This window comes from Lynx canadensis, chromosome C1 (assembly GCF_007474595.2).
Source record: "Lynx canadensis isolate LIC74 chromosome C1, mLynCan4.pri.v2, whole genome shotgun sequence".
Lineage (NCBI taxonomy): Eukaryota > Metazoa > Chordata > Mammalia > Carnivora > Felidae > Lynx > Lynx canadensis.
Window position 1 is genome coordinate 84835901 of NC_044310.1, and position 20276 is coordinate 84856176.

At 35.8% G+C, this 20276-nt stretch overlaps 1 protein-coding gene across 1 annotated transcript in view; it reads left to right on the forward strand.

The window, feature by feature from the left end:
* The first annotated feature begins 1661 nt into the window (after positions 1–1661).
* Positions 1662–20276, forward strand: part of AGL (amylo-alpha-1, 6-glucosidase, 4-alpha-glucanotransferase) — an 83534-nt gene continuing 64919 nt past the window's right edge. Inside the window, exons 1-5 of the mRNA XM_032594343.1 lie at positions 1662–2018; positions 2578–2727; positions 17883–18093; positions 18855–19021; positions 19867–20070. Of these exons, the coding sequence (XP_032450234.1) occupies positions 2646–2727; positions 17883–18093; positions 18855–19021; positions 19867–20070 (664 nt within the window). The 5' untranslated portion in view covers positions 1662–2018; positions 2578–2645. The remainder of the gene's footprint in view (positions 2019–2577; positions 2728–17882; positions 18094–18854; positions 19022–19866; positions 20071–20276) is intronic.

A 20276-nucleotide genomic window follows, 5' to 3' on the forward strand; every position in this document is an offset into this window, starting at 1 on the left:
AGTATAAGCTCTACTTTCAAAATAGATCCATAATTCAACAACTTCTCACCACCTTCATTGCTATACCTTCTTTACACACACACACACACACACACACACACACACACACACACCCAACATCATTGTATCTTGGTTAATTGAAATAACTGCTTAACTGGTCTCGCTTCCTTCCTCACCACACCCTCCAGTTTATTTAGCTATTTTCCATAAAGTTGCAGGGTAATCCTTTAAAAGGTCTATCAGATGAGGTCACTCCTCTTTTCAAAATGCTCCAACGTCTCTTTTGCCCATATTAAAAGCCCAAATCCTTGCAATGGCCTACAAAGCCTTACAAGATCTGGCTGTCAGCCCCCCCCCCCCCCCCCCCCCGCCTTTATCTGTCCTAATCTCTTACCACTCTCTTCATTCAGCTATGGTGGCCTCCTTAAATCCACAAGGGTGCTCCTACCTCATGGCCTTTGAACTTTCTGTACCTCCGTATGTAACCCTCTACCCTGGATATCCTCTTTGCTCTTTCTCTGATTGGGATCAAATGTCAACTCACCAGCAAGTCCTTTACTGACTATTGTATTTACAATTGCAAACTTCCTTTTCCTGACTCTTCTATGCTTCCCACTTCCTACAACCTTTTGTTATCTTATATAATTTATTTATCTTATTTATTTATCTGCCTCCCACCAACAAAATGTAAGAGTTCCATGAGGGCAGTGACTTTGATTCACTTCCATGCCTGGCAAATCCTAGGTGCTCAATAAATACTAGTTGAATGAATAAATGAACTACAGATACCCAAACTCAGTTTTGGACCACTTGCAACTAGCCATTCTCAGAAATCTACTGAAACAAACATTTCAGTATCCTTAGTTTTTAACCATTGTTTTTGGATCTACATTATTTCCACAATAAAGAAAGCAAGATCTTTCTCTGCACTCATGTCTTTTTTCTCATGATCCCTAGGTGTCCTCAAAAAACTCTAGAAGGGGTTTCTTTTCCTCAGGCATAAAATCTCCTTGGACATCTGTAACAGATCCTAAATTTCTGGCCTGAAATATGTGCAGCCAATATAGATTCTTAATCGCATATGCTCTTCAGGTCTATGCAGTGTACATCAGATACAACCAGACGTTGTACAAGCGGTATTTGCACCCTCAATTGTTTGCAAACTGGCCACATTTCACCTACCTAGTAGTTCCGTGTCTGCATTCAAGATGTGCCCTGTGTTAGCACTAGAGATGGTAGACACACGAAGGATGGAATGTCTGAGATTGTAGACGGCCCCTTACTTTAGATACGGGGAAATCAAGATTCAGAGAGTTTAGGCCAAGTAAACTTAGGCCACGTCAAAATTAAAAAAAAAAAAAATCAAAACAAAGACACAAAACACATCGTGGTAGAAAAAGCACAGGAAGCCAGGTCTCTCGCCTCCCACCATTCAGCCGGTCCACAAAACGACCCTGTGACATACGCAGCTCAATCTAGCTGGCAGCCTTCTACCGTAGCATTTTAATGTTCAACCACGAGGTCGCAGGCTGGTAAAGGAAGTGCGCACTCCGGACCTCTCACCTCCCTAGCGCCGAAAACCAAAAGCGGCTCGCTGCCTGGGCCCCAGCCGCCTCCCGGACCCCGGCCCCGCTGACCGCAGTCTCGCGAGACTAGCGGTCGCGGCGAGCAGGGTGCGGAACCTCCCGGAAGTGGGCGAGGGGACCTGTCAGCTCCCACCCGGGCGTGTGGGGAACTTGAGGCCCGGTGGGTCGAGGGTCTTCTCCGGGACCAGCGCGAGGCGGAGTCACGGAGAAGCTCTCTGCCATTCACACAGCGGCCTTATCCCTGGCCCGGCTGCCGCCGCCCCGCCCTTTGCCCTTCACGGCGCCCGGCCCTCCTTGTCTGGGGCTGCTTTTTGCGCCTGGGCAGCCTGCCTTTCCCCGTTTGCTTTCCTTCCCGTCTCCTCCCCCGACTCCAACACCAGAGTCGCGCGGGTCCTGCAGTGTCCCAGAAGCTGCACGTATAACTTGCTCCGTGTAAGTGCTAGGAATGCCGCTGGTCTCTCAGGGAAATGGGTTCTTTCTATCTATAGCTCCGTCTGTACATCCTATGTCTGCAGCAGCTATTCCAGGGGCAACAACTGCTTCCCTCTGTTCTCATCTCCCCATTGGTGGCTTCCAACCCGAATTTGGGAATGGGGAGCTCTCCCACCTGTTATCTTTGAGCAGACTAATCTCTTGTAAGCAGAAGTGCCGTTTGTAGTCTTCAAAGACCTTTGGCTTGGGACCGGGAATTTTCCCCCCCACCCAAATCCAGGCTTTCCAAAACGTATTGCTTTTCTCTGAGAATAATTCAGTTTTGTTTTTTTTTTTTTTAATTGTAAGAATCTATAATACAATAGTTTTGCTTTGGTCCTATTGTGCTCTAAGGGAGGAAACAACTATTTACCTTCTCAGGTCTTCTTTATAGGATTCATTCTTTCTTTTTGCTTTGCTAAGGTTAAAACACATTTAGAACATGTAAGTGCGGCTGTCAGCCTTGAGGAATTAAAGGTAATAGTTATTTTCTTGATCTTAATTCCTTTTTGTTTCATAGGGGTAACTCATTCGATTTTGGAGTTCTTTTAATTCTTCTGAAAGATTTCAAATCTTCTAAAAGCCAAAATGGGACACAGTAAACAAATTAGAATTTTACTTCTGAACGAAATGGAAAAGCTGGAAAAGACCCTCTTCAGACTTGAACAAGGTCAGTAGCAAGTTGTTTGATTAGCTGTGTCTTTTAAATTTTTAATCTATTGTCATGCTAATTTTTTAAAACTTTAAGACAGGTAAAATTTCCAGAGACCTTTCTAAACTAAATTAGCACAAAGACAGTGCCATATTTTAAAAATATCACTAGCGAAAGTTGATTTTAGTTATAAAGTTGAAAAGGTTATATTTGTCATGTTAGGAGGATAAAATAGTTCACTTTTCTTTCCATGCTTCCACTTAAGACAGAAGTTGCATATATGATCAAGAAATTTACCATATTATTTCTATTAATTATTATAAAACTTGGTAAATTATTTCATATGTAATTTTATTTGGAGGATGCCTATAGTTTTGCTTTTTCATAGCCCTCATTTTTTTCCTTTATTGAAACTTTGATTTAGTAAAATAGATCACAGAAAAAAGCAAACTGTTATTTATATATATCAAAAGCCTCTCAAATAAAAATTTAAAAAACTGATCAGTTTATGTTGAAATATATTTGAGCTTATTCTTTAGACTTTATAATTTTTCAACATTGAAAACTTTCACACTTTTTTGTGTTACTGTAACTTGTGAAGTGGAAGTTTTAATGTATGAAAAATAAAATGCAGCCCCCTTTAATAGTGCAACAGATAGATGTTGATAGTAAATATTGAGGGATTTTCCCCCTCAATATCACAAGAGTTACATTTTTGAAGAAAAGCAAATCGACCGTCAAATGTGTTACCTCCATGCCAAATCACCTTCTTCCAACTTTGGCATTTAGGATCACTGAGTACTTACTCCATTTTTGGCTTTCCTGACTCGGCACTTTCCTGGTTTTGATTTTTTTCCTACCCTCTTGAGTGCTCCTGTCTACTTGGTGGTGTCTGTTGCTGAGCTGTCTTCCTTCCTTATTTTAATTAATTGTATCTATCTGCAAGAGATCTTTTCTTCTTCCCTTCTTCTGCCCTCAAAGAATTATACATTCTCATGGCCTCACTTGTTGCCTCCATGCTGATGGCTCTTTTTGGAAGAAGAGCCTTGAATTTTGCTTGCTTCTTAAAAGCCAGGAGTATAATGGCATGAGTAAGGAACTAGAATTTTCTTGGCTCTCCTGCTAACAACTTCTTTGACTTTGGGCAAGTCACATGAATTCTAAACATTAATTTATTTGTGAAATCAAGGTGTTAATTTCTGTTCTTCTACCTTCCTGGATGTTGAAGCTCAAAATTAATACTATATGGCTTTGAAATCCTAAACAGGTGCAAGGCATTGATAGATCACTATACCTATCTATTTTTGCACTGGATTCTTGGCTTCATCCAGTATTACACTATAGAATAGCCTTGGGATAGCTCCACCTGATATGCTTACATCTATCTAACATGTCCCAAACTGTCTCCTACTCCCCATTCTCAAACCTTCTTTGTTTGAGAACAAACATCCTGTTTTTTTTAAAACAAACATCCTGTTTATTTTAGTGATGTCTCCATTTTTATAATTTCCAAGGCCAGAAACTTTGTACTCACCTTTGACAGTTTCTTCTCTTTACCTGCAATCTCTCTTTAAGCCCTGTAATTTCTTTCCAAATGTCTCTGTTTGCCTATCTCTTCCATATGCCTAAACATGGATGCTAGAATAATCTTTTATGCCATCTCTTTCTTTTTATTAATTGGTGTGTATATATAAAGTCAAATTTAAATGCCTCTGCGGGGCTTCCAAGACATTCTCTAATAGAATCCACCTTCAGTAGCCAAGGTTGCATCTCATTGTTCCCCATTATTAGTGTCCTACATCTTTACAATTCCCCTGTCAATTCCCTCTCCCCTGGATTTTCTCATAGCTCTCCTGACACCTTTACCCCCATCAGATTCCTCTATATCCATTAACTCCCTTTACTATCATTCTGTGTATTGCCTACCTTCAGCTAAAATTCTACCTCCTCCATGAGGTCTTTTCTTAATTTTTTTGTTATTTTCTTTCTTTGATTTCCAATCACACAATAGGCACAGAACAATTAAGTACTGAATGATGGAGCAGTGTCTCAGTTTATTGATCTTATAGCATCAGTTTAAGATCTGTGAGAATAGGGAAAGTATTATAAACCTAGTACAATGTATAACAGCCATTAAATCCTTGCTGATTCATTACTAAAACACTAGTTAAAGCTAGCAAAAAGTGTTAAATTCAGCCAAACTATTTGAAGAAGGAGCTATGAAGGGTTTATAAAATAAGAATGATGTGACTGAGTCTGTAAATCTAGTTAAAACCAGTAAATTCAACCAAATGATATAAATGGGAACACGTCAATTTTTTTGTGTGCAGTAATGAGGTGATCATATTACTATAGAAGATAATTAAAATGTGAAAGATGAAGGGACATTGGAGATAAATCATTAAGAAGGCTATTTTGAAAACACATCTGGTTAAAAATAAGTGTCGAACTACATTAGAGTCAAAAAAGGTAGCAGAGTTCAAGACATTTTATTTTACTTTTATTTTATTTATTATTATTTTTATTATTATTTTTATTTTAATGTTTATTTTTGAGAGAGAGGGAGAGAGAGAGAGAGAGAGAGAGAGAGAGAGAAACAGCATGAATGGGGGAGGAGCAGAGAGAGGAGGAGGCACAGAATCCAAAGCAGGCTCCAAGCTCTGAGCTGTCAGCACAAGAGCCTGATGTGGGGCTCAAACTCATGGACTGCGAGATCATGACCTGAGCTGAAGTCAGACACTCAACTGAGCCACCCAGGCACCCCTTTTACAATATATTTTTTTAAATGTTTATTTATTTATGGGGGGGGGAGTAGGGGCAGAGAGAGAGAGAGAGAGAGAGAGAGAGAGAGAGAGAGAGAGAGAATATCCCAAGCAGGCTCTGTGCTGCCAGCACATAGCTCAGTCTTGCAAACCCCAAAATCATGACCTGAACAGAAGGCAAGAGTGGGATGGACGCTTAACCAACTGAGCCACCCAGGCGCCCCAGAGGATGAGACATTTTAAAATTCATAGGACTTAGTGAACAATTAGATGTGAAGAAAAACTCTGGCAGTTTTTGGTTCTTTCATATTTAAGTGATCACCAAGTCTCTCTTCATTTTTCTTTTCACTTTTCCCTAAGAAAGGATTCCTCCTCATTTTCGAGGCTAATATCTCTATAGACTCTTCTAACTCAGCAAGACCAAAAAAATTTTTTTCTAGCCAAATCATAGCCTTTCCCTGTATTTCCTGTTTCATTCAGTGGCAGAATAATGAACAAAGTCAGTTTTTGCTGAACCTGGAGTTCCATTTTTATATAGGTTGGTTAAATTTCAACTTTTACCCTTTTTTTAAGAAAATACTTATAAAAGTTTCTTGATTAGGAGCTTGAGCTTATATAAACTTAGTAGACGGAACAAGATGGAAAAATTTACTTCATAGTAATAGTTTAATCACTCACTTTACTAGTTGCCTGCAAGAGGGAAATGGCTAATCTGAGTAAGGTATTCCTACTGTTCTATGAGGAATAAGATAGCCACACTATGTACTGCTGTGACCTAAGCTAATTTTAGCAAACCGAGTGAGTCATTATGGAATCTGACATAGTCTAGGTATTCTAATGTTTCATTTACTGTATATAAAAATTTTAGTTTCAGAGACTTGTACTGGACATTTACAGAGTAGCTGTATACTCTTGGGACTATGCCCTGATCTATCTAGTAGAACATAGAAAGAAAAGGATTTTTCTTTTCTCTTTTTTTTCTTTCATCTGTTTTTGTTTTCAAAAATTAATTACATTTGGGGGCACCTGGCTGGCTCATTCAGAAAAGCATGCAACTCTTGGTCTCAGGGTTGTGAGTTCGAGCCCCACATTGAGTGTAGAGATTACTAAAAAATAAATAACTGTAATAAAAAAAGATTTTTTTAAAGCAATTAAATTTTGCTAACGTATAAATTGACATTGATGCTTTCAGTTTGTGTATCAAATAAGTTATAAACAAAAAAGACATATTCTGAGAAAATAGTAGAGGTTGTAGGTCTTGAAGGGGTTCATAGTCACACCATCACTGGTTTGTTTGTGGTATGTTGCCATGGGTTACAACCCATGATGATACTTAGAAAATATTTTCTGAAAAAGGAAACACAGTTTAACTGTGAGGTAAACATGAGTGAGAAAGTTAACTACTTTTTGGTGAAAATTGATACCATAGAGCAGAGTTGAGCACATTTTTTCCTCTAAAAGTTCAGATAGCAAATATTTCAGCTCTGCGGGCCATTTCTTTTGCAGTTACTCAGCTCTGCCATTATATCATGAAAGCAAACATAAACAACACATAAATGAATGTGTTCCAGTAAAACCTTATTTATAGAAACAGGCTGGATATGGTTTGCTGACCCTTACTGTATAGCAAGAGCATTTTGAGTATGTTATTTTAGTAACACTTCCATCATATGATTTTAGCCATAAAAATAAATACTTACCCTTTTTAAAAAATTGATAACAAAATTTTCCAATCTGTTTAAAATCTTTCCAATAAAGGATTTTGGTTGTTTTTCAAATCATCTATTTAATATATAAATATAGAATATCTTATTAGCTTATAAAAACCATTGTTTATAACAAGGAAAATATATATTTACTAGCACATTTCAACAAAAATCTTTACATAATTTGTGAGTGGGGTTGAAAAGTTAATGTCATGGATCAGTAAACATAGTCACTAAGAACTTTTTCCATTTGAATTTGGATATCTTTGTGTTTTATTTTTTCAAGTCTGATGCAATTAAACCAAATATCAATAAACAGAACTTGGAATATTTGAATTACTTTATCATAAAATGTTAAACCAAAACTTAAAATTAATGAAATTTCTTTAATCACATTGCTTTCACTGACAGATATTATCAATATTAATTTTTAGTGAGAACTAAAAGATATTTTCCATCCACTAATAGGTAAAATTAGTTATTTAAAATATTATTTATTTACATCTTACCCCATTTTTGTGTTTTGTGATTTATATAATCTATTAAATCATCATACGTGTATATTCTGTAAATAAATAAATATTTATGTTTAGAGAATGCTTGTCAATTTTTTTTCTGAGGGTATACCTCTGATCCAAATACTGTTTTGGGATTTTGGATGAGTTTTAACCTTTGTACTACATGTTCTCTGAATCCTTGTGTAATGATAAAAAAAATATTTGCATAAACTGAACAGGGGGCAGGTTGTCTAAATATGCTCAGACAGCTATTCTCTGATGTTTTTACCTGTTCAAAATGATACTACATCTTCTATAGTAAGTTTAATCATTATTTTAGAGATGTAGATATTTATGATTCTCACAATCACTGAGTATTAAAATTTCATGTTTCAATTCTTTGAGCAATTATTTCTCCATCTATTTCTTCATAATTGTACCTCTAACTTTAAAATGATGTTTACCCTGGGAATGCAAGCTGGTGCAGCCACTCTGGAAAACAGTATGGAGGTTCCTCAAAAAACTGAAAATTAGAACTGCCTTATGACACAGCAATTGCACTATTAGGCATTCATCCACGGGATACAGGTGTGCTGTTTCAAAGGGACACATGCACCCCAGTGTGTATAGCAACAGTATCAACGATAGCCAAAGTATGGAAAGAGCCCAAATGTCCATCGATGGATGAATGCATAAAGAAGATGTGGTATATATATACAATGGAGTATTACTCAGCAATCAAAAAGAATGAAATCTTGCCATTTGCAACTATGTGGATGGAACTGGAGGTTATTATGCTAAGTGAAATTAGTCAGTCAGAGAAAGACAAAAATCATATGACTTCACTCATATGAGGACTTTAAGAGACAAAACAGATGAACATAAGGGAAGGGAAACAAAAATAATATAAAAACAGGGAGGGGGACAAAACAGAAGACACTCATAAATATGGAGAACAAACTGAGGGTTGCTGGAGGGGTTATGGCAGGGGAGATGGGCTAAATGGGTAAGGGGAACTAAGGAATCCACTCCTGAAATCATTGTTGCACTATATGCTAACTAATTTGCATGTAAATTTTAATAAATTAATTAATTAATTAAAATAAAATAAAATAAAATAAAATAAAATAAAATAAAATAAAATAAAATAAAATGATGTTCACCCAATTATAAAATTACACAAGTGTGTAGGGGCACCTGGCTGACTCAGTCAGTAGAGCAGTGTGTTTTTTATACCACATCTTCTTTATCTGTTCATCAGTCGATGGACATTTGGGCTCTCTCCATAGTTTGGCTATTGTTGATAATGCTGCTATAAACACTGAGGTACATGTTTCATTCTTGTGCATATCACCATCCAGTTTTCCCAGCACTATTTGTTGAAGAGACTGTATTCCATTGGATAGTCTTTCCTGCTTTGTCAAAGATAAGTTTATCATATTCTTGTGGTTCCATTTCTGGATTTTCTATTCTGTTCCATTAATCTATATGTCTGATTTTGTGCCAATACTATACTGTCTTGATGACTACAGCTTGATAATATAGCTTGAAATCCAGAATCCTGATGCATCCAGTTTTGTTTTGCTTTTTCAGAATTGCTTTGGCTATTAGGGGTCTTTTGTGGTTCTGTACAAATTTTAGGATTGTTTGTTCTAGCTTTGTGAAAAATGCTGGTGGTATTTTGGTAGGTATTGCATTAAATGTGTAGATTACTTTGGATAGTATAGACATGTTAACAGTGTTCTAGTCCATGAGCATGGAATGCTTTTCCATTTCTTTGTGTCCTCTTCAATTTCTTTCATAAGTATTCTATAGTTTTCTAAGTACAGATCTTTTACCTCTTTAGTTAGGTTTATTCCTAGGTATCTTATTGGTTTTGGTGCAGTTGCAAATGGGATAGATTCCTTGGTTTCTTTTTCTGCTGCTTCATTATTGGTGTATAGAAATGCAAAGGATTTCTGCATGTTGGCTTTATATCCTATACTTTTCTGAATTCATGTATTACTTCTAGCAATTATTTGGTGGAGTTTTTTGGGTTTTCTACAGGGTATCATGTCATCTGCAAATAGTGAGTTTGACTTCTTCCTTGCTAAGATGAATGTGTTTTATTTCTTTTTGTTGTCTGATTGCTGAGGCTAGGACTTCCAATACTATGTTAAGTAGTAATGGTGAGAGTGGACATCCTGGTCTTGTTCCTGACCACAGAGGAAAGGCTCTCAGTTTTTCCCCATTGAGGATGATATTAGCTGTGGGTCTTTCTTATATGACCTTCATAATGTTGAGGTATGTTTGCTCTATCCCTACTTTGTTGAGGGTTTTTATTGAGAATGGATGCTGTATTTTGTCAAATGCTTTTTCTGCATCTATTGACAGGATTGTACAGTTCTTATCCTTTCTTTTATTAATGTGGTGTATCATGGTGATTGAGTTGCAAATATTGAACCAGCCCTGGTAAATAATTCTTTTAATGTACTGTGAACTAATACATGAATTCAGAAAAGTACAGGATATAAAGTCAACATGCAGAAATCCTTTGCATTTCTATACACCAATAATGAAGCAGAAAAAGAAATCAAGGAATCTGTCCCATTTGCAATTACACCAAAAACAATAAAATACTTAGGAATGATTTGCTAATATCTTGTTGACAATTTTTGCATCCATGTTTATCAGGGATATTGGCCTGTAATTCTCCTTTTTAGTGAGGTCTTTTTCTGGTTTTGGAAGCAAGGTAATGCTGGCTTTGTAGAATGAGTTTGGAAGTTTTCCTTCTATTTCTATTTTTGGAACAGTTTGAGAAGAATAGATATTAAATCTTCTTTAAATGTCCCCTGGGAAGCCATCTAGAAAAGATTTCAATAGATCTATATAGATGCATAAAATTGACAAAACAGAATAAAAGTAGCTATGTTATTAAATATATTTTGATAACATGACTTATAATGACTTTGTAATATTCTAGCTTACATAATACCATTTTTGTACCACAACTTATCTAATCATTTCCAATCATTAGATATTTAATTTGTTGTCAGTTTATTTAATTATAATAAATGAAGCTGTTATGAATATAACCTATGTTTACATCACTGATTAATTCTTAAGAAAATACATGTCTATTTGAAATTATTAAGTCAAACATAAGCCTTATTATATTCATAGAATATTTATGCCAATTATAGAAAATTTTGTATATATAGCTACTTGGAAAAGAAAGTATAAGTTTCACTGTACAATGTGAGAAATAGAAGTGAGTCCCTGGATTTTTGCAGTTACTTAATAATACCATTTGGGTAATTTGTTTCTTACTTGCTAAAACCATTTGCTATGAAAAATTTATATTCATTATTTAGTACAATCCAAAAATATGGTTAGCAGGACTTATCACTAAATTATAATTTTTTGCAGGAATTCCTAGAACTTCCATCTCTCACATTATCCATACTGCAGTATGCCAGAGTATTCATATTTATCTAGGCAAAGGTAGAGGTGTTTGATTGGATTACAGTAAGTTGAAAGAGTCCATCATTCTCCCAATGTCTTTTGTTGAGATATTTTGCTCATAAAGACTAGCTTATCCAGTATTTAATATTGTGGTGTAGAATTTACCATCTGTTGAACATCATTGTGAGGATTTACTTCTACAAGAGCAATTTTAGAAATGATGTGACATGACATATCTGCATGTTCTGCATTTCAGGATTTGCTTGGAATCAAACTGGCATTCATTATGTATATATAAATAGCAGTTCATGATGATGTCTATGCTTCATATCCACCACAACAGGGTTTGTTGTAGCTTTCCCCTTGCTTATTTGTAACGTCTTTCTCTAACACTGTGAAGTCTGGGGCACCTGACTGGCTCAGTTGGAGGAGCACATGCATGACTCTTGGTCCCAGGAGTGTGACTTCAAGCCCCACAGTGAGTGTAGAGATTACTTAAATAAATAAAACTTAAAAAAAAAATAAGAAAAGAAAAGAAAAACCTGGCTTTCATCACTTTTATTTTTGAAAGATATTTTCACCAGGTATAGAATTCTAGGCTGATAGTTTTCTTCTTTAAGTTACCGTTGACCTTATAATGCAGAGAGTAGAGGCACTGACCCCTCATGCAGCCAAAAATCCAAGTATAACTTTAGACTCCCCTAAAACTTTATTAATAGCCTACTGTTGACCAGAAACCTTACAGATGAAACATAGTATGTATATGTATTATATGTTGTAATCTTACAGTAAGTAAGCTAGTGAAAAGAGAATGTTATTAAGAAAATCATAAGGAGGGGCACCTGGGTGGCTCAACTAGTTAAGCATCTGACTTCAGCTCAGGCCATGATCTCATGGTTTGTGAGTTTAAGCCCCGCATTGGCTCGCTGCTGTCAGCACAGAGCCCACTTGGATCCTCTGTCCCCCTCTCTCTGCCTCTCCCCTACTCATGCTCTCTCTCTCTCAAAAAAATAAACTTTTTTAAAAATGATAAGAGAAATTTTACATTTATAGGACTGTACTGTAAAAAAAAAAAAAAAAAAAGTGTAATTAGACCTGTGCAGTTCAATCCCATATTGTCTAAGGATCAACTATACCTTTAAAGATACTGTTCCACTGTTTTCTTGCTTTTGTTGTTTCCCATGAGAAATCTGCTATCATCTTTATCATTGTTCCTCTGAACTTACTGTGACATTTTCCTCCCCTCTGGCTACTTTTAAGATAGTCTCTTTGTCACTGGTTTTGAGCAATTTGACTTTGATGTTTCATAGTGTGATGTTTCTTGATTGGGGACTTATTGAACTTCTTTGTATCTATAAATCTGTTGTTTTTATCACATTTGCGTTTTTTTTTTACCCATTATTTCTTTAAACACTTGATATCTCCCCTTTCTTCTCCTTTGAGGACTCAAATTACCTATATATTAGGCCACTTGAAAGATCAGTGATGCTTTTTCAATTTTTTAGATTCTTTTTTCTCTGTTGGTTTCATTTTGCATATTTGTGGGGGTTTTTTAATGTTTGTTTATTTTTGAGAGAGAGACAGACCATGAGCAGGGGAGGTTGCAGAGAGAGGGAGAGACAGAATCTGAAGTAGACTACCGGCTCTGGAGCTTCCAGCACAGAGCCCAATGCAGGGCTCAAACTCATAAACCACGAGATCATGACCTGAGCCAAAGTTGAAGGCTTACCCAACTGAGCCACCCAGGTGCCCCTCATTTTCCATATTTCTATTCCTGTGTCTTGAAATTTACTAATCTTTTTTTCTGCCATATCTCACCATCTATTCCATTTTTCATCTCAGACCTCGTAGTTTTCATTTTTAAATTTGACTTGGATCTTTTGTTTTGTTTTTTTTTAATATTTTCCATGTATTTACATAACTTTTTGAGCATATGGCATACAGTTATGATAACTGATGTCGTTCCTTATCTGCTAGTTCAACATCTATGTCATTCCTTGGTCAGTTTTCATTAATTGATTATTTTCTTTGTTATGGGTTCAGTTTTCTTGCTTCTTTGTGTGTCTTATAATCTTTGTTTGGATGCCAGTCATTATGAGTTTTACCTTATTGAGTTTTACCAAAAATGCTGGGTGTTTTTGGATTCTTATAAATTTTTTTTCTTTGTTTAGGAATGAAGTTAAGTTACTTGGAAATATCTTAATACTTTTGAGTTATACTTTTATGATTTGTTAAGCTAGTTTATGCCCTGTCTAGGGCTCTTTGTTCTCTACTCCTAAAGCAATATCCCCTGAATTTTCTACCCAATGCCTCATGAATTATGAGTTTTTCCAATCTGGCACTTGATTTTTCTAACCAAGCACTATTCCTGGTCACAGACATGCACTGATCAGTACTCTGCAAAGTGCAGAAGGGAGACCTGCTGCAAATCTCTGGAGTTCTGTCTTTGGGCACTTTTCTCCTCCTCACTAACTACTCTTATCTATAAACTAGCTGCTTTGGTCTCAACAGATTCTTAACTCTATCTTCTCAGCTTAGGAAGTTAGCTGAGCTCTGCCTGGGTTTCTCCTCCTTGTGCCTCAACCTGGACATTCTTTCAAGGTAGTAAGAAGGGGCAGTTATAGGCTTCACTTTGTTTATTTTCTGTCTCTTAGGCATCACTATACTTTGTGGCCTGATGTGTAGGCTTGAAAACTCATATATGTTTTCTGGTTTTTCTTGGTTTCTTCTTTCAAGTTTCAAGGAACAGCATAAATCCAATCCCTGTTATTCATTCCATCTTTGCCAGAAGCAGAAGTCTCAGGTCCTTTACATCTTCTGTTTCCTCTATGTGGAATGCCCTACCGTAGATATCTGTGTCATCAATGCTGTCACTTCCTCTTTCTGTTTAGCAGTTTTGTATTGGATGCTGGACATTATAAATGTTCTGTTGCCATATCTCTGGATTTTTTTGTCTTCCTTCAAAGGAGTGATGCCCTGACAGCTCTTCCTGCCCATAGGTCCTATCCCTGTGTTTTAATAAAACCACCTTTTTTGTACCCCCCCCCAAAAAAAATAGAAGTGATGTCTTTTATTTTGGCATTTACATTATCTGTGGATCAGCTTAATCCTTTTGAGGATTAAGAGAGCCTCTTAACATGGGGCTCAATCCCATGAATTGTGAGATCATGACCTGAGCCAAAATCAAGAGTCTGATGCCCAACCAACTGAGCCACCCAAGCACCCCCCTTTTGCGGCTGTTTTAAGCTTTGACAGGATAGGAATAGTAGTTTTTACTCTAGGACTATATTAGCCTTGCTACATAACACATGACTCTTTTGAATACAACAGGTGTTCAACGAAGTCTCTTCACTCTGAAAATTATAATGTCTCCCAGGCCTGAGTGAGTTCTGGGAATTGGTCAATTGATAGCTCCTAGTAGTTGTTCTTTGCCCAGCCTCATGGATTCAAACACTATTCGTGTGAGCCTGGTATTCAGGCAGACTCAAGATGACCCTTGGTAATTTTCTAGAGCTTTTTCTTTGCATGGTTTCTTCTGCACCATACTCTGCCCTGAAAATTATAGTTTCTTCACCCTCCTCAAATTCTAATCTCTGTCTCCTCAATTCAGACTACTATTCCTGCTTCCTGTGTCACAGCACAGAAAGTTCTCCTACTTTAAAGCTAGAGAATTCATAGGAATCACCATTCTCTTGGGCATCACAGTCCTTCACTCCTTATTTCTGAAAACAGTTGTCTCATTTATTTCTTCTAGTTTCTCAGCGGAGGACAAATCTAATACCACTTACTCCATTATGGCCAGAAGCAGACATAATCAGAATGATATAATCAGAGTGATATAATATACAAACTGATTTAATACACAAGTTAGGTCATGTGACTTCTCTGATCAAAACTGTTCATTGGCTCCTCATTTCATTCAGAGAAGAAACTAAATTCTTACTGTGGCCTACAAGACCATGATCCGGCCCCCCTGTTACCTTTCTTTCCTCGTATTCTACTACTTCTCCCCGAGCTTATTCCAGTCCACACATACTGAGTTTCTTGTTATTTCTGGAATCACCAAGCTTGCTTCCACCCCAAGTCCTCTTGGTTTCCTCTGCTTGGTCAATTCTTTCCATGGACGACCATGAATAGCCATGTGGCTAATAACTCCCTGACTTTTCTCTAGCTCGTCAACTTTTTAATATTAAAAATTGCTACCGCCTCCCCACCATCTCTCCTTTATCCCCATTTTCCTTACACTGCTCTGATTTTTCTTTCTTCTCTTAGCATTTATCCTTCCCTGATATACAGTTGTTTCTTACTTATTTATCATGTTCATTGTTTAATGGCTGCCTTCTCCCTTTAGAACTCAAGCTCCATAAGGGCAGAGATCATTGTCTATTTTGTTTCCTATACATAGTATGCACTCATGACATAATTTTTTATACTTTGTTAGATGTTTCATAAATTGAGCATTAAAAATATAGATATTAGTATGCTTCTCAAAAAGTTTCTTAAGAGGTAAAAAATTCCAGTTTTAAAATTAATAAACCACAGAGATGAAGAGTACAGTGTGGGGAATATAGTCAATAATACTGTAATAACATTGTATGGTGACCACACTTACTGTGGTAAGCATTGGGTAATGTGTAGAATTGTTGAATCACTATGTTGTACACCTGAAAGTAACATAACATTGTATGTCAAGTGTGCTTCAAAAATAAATAAAAAGTAAAATAAAATATTTTTTTAATTTCCTTAAGCTTAAAGATTATAATCAGCAGAACTAAACTTTCCTGCCTTCATTGGTTATTATTGCCCATCATTAATTGAATTGTTATCTTCATGATTAAAATTTCTAAGCCTTATATTTCTTTTTTTATTAGGTTTTTTAATTTTAATTCCATATAGTTAATATACAATGTTATATTAGTTTCAGGTGTACAATAGTGGTTCAACAATTCTGTACATTACTCAGTGCTCATCATAAGTATACTGTTATTTGCTTTATATTTCTAACAGACTTTACTGTAGTCAGAATTTTCACATTCTGGTATCAAGATATAAAATCTTCCCAGAATCGACCGTAATTTTATTTTATAGTAAAATTATGACTATAATGTGTTAATTTTTTTCTTTTTTTGCCTCCCATGGCAAAATACTTGCAATACATTATAGATGTCTCAGATACATTTTAATAGAAATACCCTAACTTAGGCAAAACTGGGAATGTTTTGGCCCTAGTATTCCAAAAAAGACTTAAATACTAAAACATGAGGATGCAAACTAGTGTAGACATGGTGGAAAACAGTATGGAGGTTCCTCAAAAAATGAAAAATAGAACTACCATATGATCCAGAATTCCTCTACTGAATATTTACCCAAAGAATATAAAAACACTAATTTGAAAAGATTCATGCACCCATATATTTATTGTAGCACTATTTACAGTAGCCAAATTATGGAAGCAGCCCAAGTGTCCATCAATAGATTGATAAGGAAGATACGGTATATAATGAAATATTACTCAACCATTAAAAGTAACAAAATTTTGCCATTTGCAACAACATGGATGGATCTAGAGAATATAATCCTAAGTGAAATAAGTCAGTCAGAGAAAGACAAATACCATGTGATTTCACTCTATGTGGTATTTAAGAAGCACAAAGAAAAAAAGAGACAAATTAAAAACAGATTCTTAAGTACAGAGAACAAATTGATGGTTATTAGAGTGAAGGTGGGTAAGGGGATGGGTGAAATAGGTGAAGGGGATTAAGAATACATGGGGCACCTGGATGGTTCAGTTGGTTGAGCATCCGACTCTTGGTTCTGGCTCAGGTCATAATCTCGCAGTCATGGGATCGAGCTCTGCATCAGGCTCCATGTTGAGCATGGAGCTTGCTTGACTCTCTCTCTCCCTCTCTCTCTCTGCCCTTCCCCCACTTGCTCTCTCACTCTCTGCCTCTCTCTCAAAATAAATAAACTTTAAAAAATATATTTTAGGGGCACCTGGGTGGCTCAGTCGGTTAAGCGTCCAACTTCAGCTCAGGTCACGATCTCGTGATCCGTGAGCTTGAGCCCCGCGTCAGGCTCTGGGCTGATGGCTCAGAGCCTGGAGCCTGTTTCAGATTCTGTGTCTCCCTCTCTCTGCCCCTCCCCCGTTCATGCTCTGTCTCTCTCTCTCTCAAAAATAAATAAACGTTAAAAAAAAATTTAAAAATATATATATAGTTTAAAAAAATGCACTTATCATGATGAGCAATGAGTAATATATAGAATTGTTGAATCACTATATTGTACATGTGAAAATAATGTAACACTGTATGTTAACTATTCTGGAATTAGAAAGATTTCAAGTTCAGTAAAATTTCATTTTGTTTTTCACTTTAAAGCTATCCTAATTTTCTAAAAGTACTCTCAATAAACTTGAAGACATGTTATTAAAAAGGAAAAAAAAAAAAGAACTTGCATATCCCAAAGTAGCCATGCAAATAGGAATCAATTTCCAGGAGGAGAGGAGAGGGACAATACAGAGCAGGACAGTTCTGTGTTGTATACTGTATGTTAAAATATACAATTCAGCTAAATTAGATTGCAGAATAGTTCCAAAACCAGCAGTGTTGTATATTAGCATATATATATTATATGTATATAATATATATATTTAAAACATAGTTGAGAAACCAGAGTTTTTGTAAAACCTTAAATAAATCATTTATTTATTAATGTGGTAATTTAAGTTCTTACAATGAGTTTATTGAAATGTGCTTTTTGTTTAGGGTTTGAACTACAGTTCCGACTAGGCCCCACTTTACAGGGAAAAGCAGTTACTGTATTTACAAATTACCCATTTCCTGGAGAACCGTTTAATCGAGAAAAATTCCGTTCCCTGGAATGGGAAAATCCAACAGAAAGAGAAGATGATTCTGATAAATACTGTAAACTTAATCTTCAGCAAGCTGGATCATTTCAGTATTACTTCCTTCAAGGGTAAGTCAGGTGTCCTATATGTTGGGGGGAGAAAAAGTTAATTCATTCTATCTAGTTAAATTATCTAGCTTGTAAAAAAAAGTTACTATATAAACCATGGACTGCAATTTTTTACAGGATTTTTTGAGATGCAAATAGAATATGGTTCTTCAGTTCCTAGGAAGCAATTGTAAGACTCATTGCAGATTCATTTTTTTTTTTTTAAGTAACCACTTGAATAGTCTTTTCATATAACTTCATTATAAGATGCTATTTGCTTGAGTGCCCTTGTTATTACTGATAGGTATGCTTATTTTTCCTTAATGCAACATTACTAGATATTATACATACTATGTCATTATGTAGAGATTGGAAAAAAGATAAAATAAGGCTTTTCCATTGAGTTTCATTGCAACTTTTTAAATGATTTTATGTGCTTAGAAATATATTTAAAAAAATTTTTTTAATGTTTTATTTATTTTTAAGACAGAGAGAGACAGAGTATGAGTGGGGATGGGGCAAAGAGGGAGACACAGAATCTGAAGCAGGCTCCAGGCTCTGAGCTGTCAGCACAGAGCCCAACACGGGGCTCAAACTCACGAACTGTGAGATCATGACCTGAGCCGAAGTTGGCCGCTTAACCAACTGAGCCACCCAGGTGCCTCTAGAAACACATATTACAATGGGATAATTCACCTTCTCATTAGAGAGTCAGACTATATTAGATGAGGATTTTTTTTCCTATCATTAATTGAGAAGTTCTTGTTTTGTTTTTTCCTTAGAAATGAAAAAAGTGGTGGGGGTTACATAGTTGTGGATCCTATTTTACATGTTGGTGCTGACAATCACGTGTTACCCTTGGACTGTGTTACTCTTCAGACATTTTTAGCTAAGTGTATGGGACCCTTTGATGAATGGGAAAGCAGACTTAGGGTTGCAAAAGAATCAGGTAATGTCAGCTATCTTTCCTTTCTTTCTTAAAATAAATGTAATTATCCTCTGTGATATAGATTTCAAGAGCTTTGATTCTCCTTTTAATTTTGTTTCTTAGTATATTTAGTAATAGAAATAGATAGAATCATATAAAGTTGTTAAGATTTAACCATTTTTAACCTGCAGAAATAGCAAATTATATGGTTCAACTTAGAAAATTAAGGAACTCTAATAATAAAATGAGATCATTATTGTATCTAAGACTTTACTTTGACATAGAACAATTAGTAGTAAACTATTAAAATGTTTTGGAACATGTATTATCATTGTATATAATTTTAATTCAACATTGATTAACTGTCTTCCATGTGGAAGGTGTGTGCTGCCATATATACTGAAGGGTAATATTTTTTACTTTCAAACTGAATATAATATGAAGAAAGAGATGAGAAACTTATTGACATAACTGAAACAGAACACAAGACAGTGGAACATTAAAAGTAGGAGCAAGACATGCTGATATACTTGTATTTCTCTACATGTAAATATATCCATCCAACAAATATAAATTGAACGCTTAATAGTAACTAGGCACTGTGTACGATTTTTTCAAGTGCATTATTTCACTATCTCTGTCTTATATATGAGGACCCTGATATCCTGAAAGATTTAAGTAGACTTGCTTGACGTCACTTATGGTATAGCTAAGATTTGAACCCTAGTCTTTGATTCCTTTTCTAGTTACATGGTTGCCTTGCTATTTGAAACTACTTAAGAGAAGTCTAAACTTATATTTTGCTTAGTTTTAGTTTGTTTGCTTGTTTTCTTACAGTGGTCTTTGTTTATTTTCTTGCATTGCAGGTTACAACATGATTCATTTTACCCCTTTACAGACTCTTGGACTATCTAGGTCATGCTACTCCCTAGCTAACCAGTTAGAATTCAGTCCTGACTTTTCAAGACCTAATAAAAAGTATACCTGGAATGATGTTGGACAGCTAGTGGAAAAATTGAAAAAGGAATGGAATATTCTTTGTATTACTGACGTTGTCTACAACCATACTGGTATGAGCTTAATTAACTACCTCCATTAATTTTGATGAGAATATTATATTCTGATTATTTTACTTCTTGCTGTTTTATGTAACATAAAATTTGAAAACAATGATATATAGGTGTCCTTCAATTTAAAAATCACTTTATATAGTACCACTTTTTTTCTTTCAGAGAAAATAAGTGTTAGTTGAAAGTATATCAATACATAGTTATTT